The following is a 9,836-nucleotide window of genomic DNA, read 5'->3' on the forward strand; positions in this document are numbered from 1 at the left end:
AGCAAAAATAGTTTAGTTTTCATTATTTTCGTCTAAACGTAGCCTATATACAAAGTAACTACACTGTTTTTCTTTTATTGTTTTAATATTATTTAAAATTGTAACTTTTTTTCACATTTTTTCTACATGAGCTATAATATGTTGTAACAATATTTCAACAGTAATTATAATGTCGTTTTAATGATATCTCTACAGTAACAATACAAATACAGTTGTTACCTTACTTTATATTAAGTAACTATTGTTGAAACATTCCATCTATATTTTTTTACGTTTTCCATAAAGTTTTAAAATAAAATAGTTTCTACAACCACCATTACGTTATAAGATCATAATTTAAAAATATATCACAACATAGTAGTAACATTATTTATACAGTAAGTGTGCCATTGTTGCAATATTAATTATTTAGTAATTATAATAGTAATTTTTTATACAATGAGTTTACTATAGCAGAAACATTATTAATACAGTAGCTATACCATGGATGTAACATCCTTTATACAATAACAATACGGTCTTATATCATTGTTTTTGTTATAAATGCATGCAGCGTCGTTTCCGTATTTGTTGATTCGACTTATCTCCCTTTCACTGATCGCCATTGTGTCTCTTACATTGTCGTACGTGACCGTGACCTCAAAATGGCCATGACCCGGTGTGGTGAAAAAGGTCAACTGGAACAAGGTCATGTCGTTGCTGTTTTTGTATTTCGAGTGTTTCAGAAGTTCTTTCCGACTTTTGAGAATCAAAGACTCCGTCACGTTTTCGATGTTCAATTCCGCACACTCGCTCCTGAAAGCGGAAGTGAGGCTGTTGATGTATCCCACGGCAAATTTGGTGACGTTTTGAACAAACGGGTCGGCAGACGACACGTTCTGCCACGCCAGACATGCGCACCAGTGGGGCTCGATCTGCGCGTGCTCACACGTCCTATCCAATGGAATCTCTTTAAACAAACTGATCCCTCTATTGGAGACATTCCCCACCTCCGTTCCACCAAAACGTAAAAAATCTTTCAACGTCTCGTGGATGTCAAAAGGCGTGGTCAGTCTATGGGTGTTTGTCCGCAGGTTTTGAATGGCCTTGGGGTATTTCTCTTCAAACCATTTGGGGAACAGGAAGGAGAAGTAGGGCAGCCTCTCCTCCACCTTGCCCTGCCAGGTAGAGCGCATGTCGCCGTACCTGGCGCCGTGGTCTGACAACAGGATCAACAACGTGTTGTTCAGGTAACCGCCGTCGTGTAGGAACTGCAGGTAGTCTTTTAGTTCACCGTCGATCTGGAAGAAAATAATATCTCATCTCACATAAACATTGAAAGATTAAATTCAAATATTTATATTTCAATTGCTTCTTTGTTTTAGTTCATGATCAGCAAAAAATATTCCTATACGAAGCTCATAGTTTATATAGGTATTCATATATTGTATGAGATAAAAATTAAAAATGGTATAAGTTACTGCTTAAATGAGACACTTATCCAATCATAAAAGTTCGATTATCTGTGAAACTTTTATTAACCAAGTAGTCTTTTATCGAGAACTACTGGCACTCATAAACAGTTGTTATTTTACAGGCAGATGTCACGGCACAGAGAGATGCCAAGTCACATCATGTCACATGTCATTTCAAAGGCGTATTGTATGTAACTCATAGGTGTCATATCACAGGTGTCATATCGCAGGTGTCATATCACAGGTGTCATATAACATGTTTCATATCACAGGTGTCATATCTCATGTTTCATATCACAGGTGTCATATCACAGGTGTCATATCGCAGGTGTCATATAACATGTTTCATATCACAGGTGTCATATCACAGGTGTCATATCACAGGTGTCATATCACAGGTGTCATATCTCATGTTTCATATCACAGGTGTCATATCACAGGTGTCATATCGCAGGTGTCATATAACATGTTTCATATCACAGGTGTCATATCACAGGTGTCATATCACAGGTGTCATATCGCAGGTGTCATATTACAGGTGTCATATCACAGGTGTCATATAACATGTTTCATATCACAGGTGTCATATCTCATGTTTCATATCACAGGTGTCATATCACAAGTGTCATATCACAAGTGTCACATCACAGGTGTCACATCAAAGCTGTCACAGTTGTCTTGACACAGACACTTTTGAAAGAAATGTTCACGTGCCACGTCCGAGACGACTTTCATATCAAAGACACAGTTCACGTCACGGACTAATGTCACGTTACAGTTAGGTGTCACGTCACCGTCAGACGCCACATCGCAGATGTCACGTGAGAGACACATGTCACGTTGTACTCACCCTTGTAATCAAGTTATTGTCCCAATGACTCATCTCCGAGAAAAAATGCACCAGAAACTTCCTCTTGTTCCTGTACATGAGGAAAATATCCCGGAAGTAGTTCATCCACACCTGGTGGGTCCTCTGTGATCCGATACAGGGGGCATTGAACTCCCGCCCCTGCTTGAGGGAGTAGAAGAAGGGGCGGGTGAAGAAGTCGGTCGGCTGCTGGCTGAACCCCAGCATCCGCCAGGTGAAGGCACCGGACAGACCTTCCGCCCATGACGTCAGGTACCCGGCTCTCTTGAAGTCGTGCCAAAGAAAGGGGAAGTCATCTAGTGGGATGGCGCCTTTCTCGTTCAGGCTGGGGGGGGGGAGGGGGTAAGGAATAGAAAGATGATAAAAGTTATGAGATTTTTTAACAACGTGAAATAGATTTGTTGGAACAATTATTTGAATAACATTTTCGGGAGTAGTTGGACACGGAGGCTTTAGACGGATATGGGAAGTTCTTAAGTTAGACGGCGCTTTACTCGTTCTCGGTCGAAGTCTTCTTCTTCTTCGTTCTTAATTCTAGTGGTGGAAGGGATCCCCTCTGAAACAAATACGTGACAACTGGTTATGCGCCATTGAGGCCGTTGACTCCGATTTCAGTCTGCTTTTCTTTTTGGATTTGCTTCCATAACCTTTATCCAACCAAGAACAAACTACTAGGCAGCAGTTGTTTGAATTTGGAGTTGTCTCTCCTAGAAGAGTTGATGCCCCCAGCTATCTAGCCTCAGCTGCCCGAGGGTTCGAACTCGAAACTTTTCGGTTTTGCAACCATGTGGTTTACCGACTCGACCACGCCGAAGTGATGCGGGATAAAATAGAGGATTTTAAAAGTTACGAAATTATCAACCAATCTATATTTTGATTTATTATTACAATTTGTTTTATTTCTACCTTTAGGGGTGATTGAATGCGACTAGGGCTAGTTAGACATGTGAGGTGGTCCATTGAGAGGCCGAGCTGTACTTAACCAATCCACCCACCCACCCATCCACCCATCCACACACCCACCCATCCACCCATCTACCCATCTACCCACCCACCTACACTCTATATCCCATCACCTTTAATCAGACTTCGCAACACAAAGTCCCATGTTCACAAAGTAGCGTTTTAGTATTAGATTAGAAATAATTTTTATAAAGTCAAAAATCATTTTTTACAACACCAAACATGACCTATTAACACGATTTAAAACACCACAAAAAACTAAAAAGCTTTGAAACACCACAACAAACTAACATATTTAAAACACCACAACCAGCTAACATATTTTAAAACACCACGAAAAACTAACATCTTTAAAACACCACAACAAAATAACATGCTTTAAGACACCACAACAAAATAAGATCTTTAAAACTCCACGACAAACTAACATACTTTAAAACATCACAACAAACTAACATCTTTAAAACACCACAACAAACTATCTTGTTTTAAAATACCACAACAAACTAACATAGTTTAAAACACCACGACCTACCAGCATGCTCTAGACCCCCAGGACTTACCCACACTAAAATGATTTAAAACACCACAACAAACTAACTTATTTTAAAACACCACAACAAACTAACATCTTTAAAACACCATGACCTACTAAAATGCTTTAAAACACCACAACAAACTATCTTGTTTTAAAACACCACAACAAACTAACTTATTTTAAAACACCACGACCTACTCAAATGCTTTGAAACAGCACGACCTACTACTAGAATGTTCTAGACCCCCAGGACTTACCCACACTCGGGCAGTTCCCTCTCAAACCTGCCAGTCAGCATGGGGAACATGACGGCCGTCGTCCCGTCCCCCACGATGTTGTGTGACTCCAGCTCTATGGCCCCCAGGCTCAGGAAGTACTCACGCGTCTGGGGCAGGTGCCGCATCCACGACAGCCTTGACAGTGAGTCGTGCCCCAGTAGCACCACACTCACCCCGCCCAGCCCTTCGGTCAGCTCAACTTCCGGTCGGTTGGCTCTGTCGTGGGTGTACGCCACCCCCGCGTGGATGCCCTCGTACCTATGGCGATCCTCACTCTTGCAGATCACTTTGAAAAAATCCGTTGGAATACGATACCCTTCGGAAATATTCACGTAGACACTTCCCCACGTTACTTCCCTTTCATGAATCCTCACTAAGTTATAAAAATCGCAGGTGAAGTTCCCGTATTTCTCAACGACTGATTTAGAAAACCTCAAGGTACCGTTGTCGACGTAGACCCAATTCTCCTCGCCTTTACACACGGGCGGGGGAAATTTTTTGTAGTACGACATCATCACAGGGTCGTCCATCTTTATCGGCGGATGGATACACGCCTGTTTTGGTGCTAGATTTTCTGGTGGCGTTAACCTTAGCGCCTTGTTTGTCTGATTGTACGTCTGATGAACTGAAAATACGGTGATCTGTGTGCCATGGTTAATGACGTAGATGACAGCAATCGCACAAGAGAAAACAGCGAATGTAAAAAACTTGAGCCGGCTGAACACAAACGACCGAGGCATTGTAAACTGAAGCCAAGATTTAAACATATAACAACACTGTTTTATCAACACGCTTTATCAAGCAGGTGTTGTAGCTAGGAATTAAACCTGTGCACTGCCATCATACATGAAGGATTATGTTGTAAATTCTCGAATGCCAAAAATTGATTATTCTAATGTTATATTTTCTATTAAAATGTGCGGAGTCAACAAACTTAGAAGACAGATTAAAACATTAATTTTCACTAATTTTTAACCCACATGCACAACTTTAAGACCGAATCAAGAAATCTGATAACGATCAACTCACAATGTTTATAGAGAACTTATGCTAACTTAAACGAGTACAAATCTTCACGCTACACATCTTAACCTGCTGTCTTACCCTCAAACTCTGATGATGTTAATTTAACTGTCAGTACCGTTAGACAACACACAAACCAACGTCTGTTAAGTTTTAGTTTCTGCAGCGTTGCTTTTTTCCTCTCTAGAATCATCTGCACATCAAATGATAGTCTCCTAATGTCAAAGACGAAATAAAATCTGTACAAAATGAATTGATTTCTTTGGTTCCGAAGAATGACAAAACCTGCCGCGCCCTGAAGCAAAAAAGTTTTTAGACAGAAATGTTAAAAACACAGTTATTGCGTTTCATACGCAATACGAACAAGTAATTTTCCACTTTAATCCTTGGGTTTTTTGTACTATATTGTAAGCCTTAAAATTAAGGTTTGGGCAATACAGTATCGAACAGAGTATTGAATCGAGTTATTTTAACGGTATCGCTGAAACAAGTACAAAATTTCAATATTGATGTACGAATAAAAGCAGTTCTATAGTGAACGCTTGCGTTGTACTTCAGGCTTAAGTCCAAGATCAAAGTTAGAGTTAAATAAACGTAACGATACCAACCCGGCGATACAGATTCGATACGCCCTACTGGCGGTTTCGACTAACAGTACCTCCAGCTGCTTACCGTATTAAATCTGACTTTTTTGTCGTGTATCGGTAGAATAAAAAACAAAAACAAGCCTGTGCCATTGATCTGGTACGAAACGAAACACCTCATAAACTTATCTCAAGCGGCGAAACAGTTTTTAATCCTCTTAGTCGCGATACAGTGCAATGGTTAAGCCACTCTTTGTACTAGCGGAGAATTCTTGAAATCTAAACCAGTGCTTCTCACAGCGGTTGTGTTTGAAATAAACTGTTTAGTTTCTCAAATAAAAAAAAATACTCTCTAATCTAGCAAAAAGAAAACAACTAACAAACTCTTCCACGGAGAAGACAGTAAAGGGAAAGCGATGAATGCTTTCGTCAATGATATTCTTGATGGTAACTGGATCATACAGACGACTACAAACAACGACACAGGAATCCAGGGGAATTTCACCAAAAGGCTGGAAGGTCTTGATTTTGCTGATGACATCTGACTACTATCTCACAAGCACAAACTAAACTGAATCGACTATCTGAAGAAACGTCCAAAGTTGGAGTTTAAATCAATCAAAATGAAACAGAGGTCATCAGAATCAATTACAACCAGGACCTGACTATATACAGCTAAATGGAGAAAACATACCAGAAACAAATTCACGTATCTGTGGGGGTGGGGTGGGGTGGGGGGTCAGACGAGGGCATAAAAAGCCGTATCAACATGGCCAGATGTGGAGGTTTAAACTCACTACAACTGATATGGAAGTGCACAGCAAGATTAGAATCTTAAAATTGTTACTGTTAAGGCAATATTTCTTTACTGCACTGTGACCTGGGGGGGGGGGGGGGGTTACCAAAACAAATAAATACAGACAGGTTACATTCGTTTACAGACAGATGTTTAAGACAGATCCTCACGATAAGATAGCCAGACAAAATATCCAATAAAGAGATGTGGGGAACACCAAACAGTTAATAGACAGGGATATTAAATCACTTAGATACGGGGGGACAGGACACATCTTGACAAGGGGAGAGGACTTAGGCGCAAGGAAAGTATTAGAATGGAATCCCCAGGGGAAGAGGAAAGTAGATCGGTCAAGGGAAAATGAGGCAAGGGCTGCCGGGTTTATGTGGGCGCAAGTAAAGAAAGACGTTCAAACCCCAGGCGTCCTGCCTGACGCTCAAACCCGAGTCCGGTGGAAAGGTGTGGTCCCCCGGGGGTCACAAAGAAGTAAGTGAATTGAATTATCTAATACGATTTGAACCATAAATTTAAAAAAAAATCAATTAGTCAAAATTTACACGGTGCTAGATCGCTATCAATAGAGTTACAGACTAAAAGTAAAGATTTCTCTCTAGACCTAACGATCCATTGGTCAGATGAAGTAGAGTTTATATGTTTCTTGACCTTGGCATATAAATTGCTAATGTGGTTAGAGACTATAAACTAAAGTTTGCACCGAATGCTGGAATTACAACATGCATGTTATATGCTTTAATTAAACACATATTAGCTCTAAAATTAATACAAAATAGAAATCAATACCATCAAGAGATAATAAAGTAATGGAGATAGATCGATCGATCATCGTTCATGTGGAGTGTTATTTTAGAAGCTAATGAACGACAGAGACGTAGCGACCCTTCCCGGCGCCCGGGGACAAACTTTTCGATTTGCACCCCCCCCCCCTCAAGATTTCGATTTGCACCCCCCCCTCAAAATTTCGATTTGCACCCCATCAACCTTTCAATTTATTTTTCCAACCCATTTTGGCGCCCCCTAAGGTCGGCGCCCGGGGACATATATCCCCCCGCCCCCCCCCCCCCCCCCCTCGCTACGCTACTGATGAACGATAGACAATACTCATTAAAACACCCTGGTATAAAGCAAGTGTTTTATATGTCGGTGGTGTTGGGGTGGTTAGTAAAGAAAACAGCTTGAAAGATGCGTTCTAATGACTTATTGCTTCGTGCTCAACAGTAGAAATAACATGCAGCTTTTAAAAATTATAATTTCAAGCTTACAAATTAAAAAAATTAAAGAGGAGAAAAAAAATGTCTTTTCTAGAAAAATGTTCAGTACGTTTTTGAGTTCAGTTACCTTTGAACTGAAAGAAAATATGTTTCATGCAACAGTTAATTGGGCGTAAATTTTTAAAATTACAATTTTTTTAAATGTTTGTTTGAAGGCAGGTGTTTGAGGGCAGGTGTTTAAATCCAAATTCGATCCAAATATGTCACCTCTTGTGTCCATAAACCAACACACGTGTGTTATAGAGAAACAGGTAACACGTTTCATAAATTAGCTAAAGCGTTTATCATATAGATAGTTCACTGCAGTGACTTGCAACTTGGTTACGTTTAAAAACTTTTTGAGATCCCTTGTACTTTATCGTTGAATATTATACACTTTTTAAAATCCCTTTCGGTTTGGTACATTCACAAGCGTTTTATGACTTTGTTACTTTCTCGAATACGAAGTATAGAGAAAGTATTGTAATCGTGCCCAAAAATAAATCGAGATTTTCAGATTTACAACTTTTCACGGATTTCCGGTAACCGATAGCGGAACTTATTCTACTTTCAATTTTTCAAAAGCCTATAACTTAAGTACTGTTTAAGAAAGATATATAAAATTGCACACGTAAGTAAAAGATCTAATTCTCTGTCTTCTGTCAAATTTTGAGTAATTTCCGTTGACCGGAAGTAGTAATTTACGCTATTTCCGATTTCTCAAAAAACGCATGTGAATTTATAAAGTACTAATAATATTCCGCTCTATTATACACATTTTGCTTGGCGTTCACTTGGTGCGCAATTCTTTTTTTCTACGAGATTCTATTCTATTGATTTAAAATAATGTTTATATCCCGAGTTGCCATCCCCCGTAGTGTTATATAAGAATATTCGAAAAAGTTTAGGGGAGATCACTCTCGGTTTATTTCTACAGTGTTGCTCGTGAAAATAAAGAATAACTCAACTAAATCGTGTGATAGGTACACCCACGGTAATATTAGAACCACTGCACTACGGGGTGGTGTGCTGATCAGTGTTTCTTCCAGACTTTTTTCTCGGGGGGGGGGGGGGGGCATTAAAAAAATTTCTGGGGGGGGGGGGGAGGGGGCGGTAGACTTTCTTCGGAGGGGGGGGGGGCAGACCAAAGAACCAAAGAGATGCCTGGAAGAAACTGGTGCTGATTGTCCACTAAATCTTGTGATAGGTACAGCCACGGTAATATTAGAACCACTGTACTACGGGGTAGTGTTCTGATTTTCCACTAAATCTTGTGATAGGTACACGCACGGTAATATTAGAACCACTGTACTACGAGGTAGTGTGCTAAGTGTCCACTAAATCTTGTGATAGTTCCACCCACGGTAATATTAGAACCACTGTACTATGAGATAGTGTTCTGATTGTAAACTAAATCTTGTGATAGGTACACCTAAAGTGATATTAGAACCACTGTACTATGAGGTAGTGTGCTGATTGCAGACTAAATCTTGTGATAGGTACACCCACGGTAATATTAGAACCACTGTACTATGTGGTAGTGTGCTAAGTGTCCACTAAATCTTGTGATAGGTACAGCAACGGTAATATTAAAACCACTGTACTATGGTGTAGTGTTCTGATTGTCCACTAAATCTTGCGATAGGTACACCCACGGTAATATTAGAACCACTGTACTATGGTGTAGTGTTCAAACTGTACACCAAAAAAATGTGGATGACCGCAATGGTAGTGTCAGCTGGTTTAATCAATAGGTTTATATTTTAATACACTTGGATAGAGTTTCACTTTGGCACATAGTATTGTAGCACTTGATTCAAACCGTATTGATCCAATCCACACACAATACCGCCTGAGTATATCTCAGTTGTGTCGAAGCGTATGGTATTGTAGCACTTGGTTCAAACAGTATCGATCCCACGCCACACACAATACCGCATTCCCGCTTGAGTATATCCCAACTGTGACGCAGCGTCTCGGGTATTTAGTATTTCAATTTTAATCGTATCGATTTCGTAAAGCTGTTGCGTCTTAAGGTATATGACCCTTGGGTACAGAATGGCA

The 9,836-nt window shown here is 40.0% G+C and overlaps 1 protein-coding gene across 1 annotated transcript; it reads right to left on the minus strand.

Annotated features, from left to right (window-relative positions):
* Positions 1-446: 446 nt before the first annotated feature.
* Positions 447-4,841, minus strand: LOC131937493 (uncharacterized). Its single transcript, XM_059294976.1, has 3 exons — positions 4,081-4,841; positions 2,305-2,647; positions 447-1,280 (listed from the first exon to the last, which is right to left on the minus strand). Exons 1-3 carry the CDS (start codon positions 4,839-4,841, stop codon positions 477-479), a joined length of 1,908 nt encoding a protein of 635 aa, XP_059150959.1. The 3' UTR covers positions 447-476.
* Between the last annotated feature and the right edge of the window lie 4,995 nt (positions 4,842-9,836).

This window comes from Physella acuta, unplaced genomic scaffold (assembly GCF_028476545.2).
Source record: "Physella acuta isolate Inbredline_101_S28 unplaced genomic scaffold, ASM2847654v3 ptg000211l, whole genome shotgun sequence".
Lineage (NCBI taxonomy): Eukaryota > Metazoa > Mollusca > Gastropoda > Physidae > Physella > Physella acuta.

Excerpts from the sequence above, each read along its gene's own strand:
- LOC131937493 (XM_059294976.1), bottom strand. The coding sequence starts at position 4,841 with ATGCCTCGGTCGTTTGTGTTCAGCCGGCTCAAGTTTTTTACATTCGCT. Across the intron at positions 2,648-4,080 it reads AGGGAACTGCCCGAGTGTGG|CCTGAACGAGAAAGGCGCCA; the intron begins GTAAGTCCTGGG and ends CCCCCCCCCCAG. Across the intron at positions 1,281-2,304 it reads ACAATAACTTGATTACAAGG|ATCGACGGTGAACTAAAAGA; the intron begins GTGAGTACAACG and ends ATTTTCTTCCAG.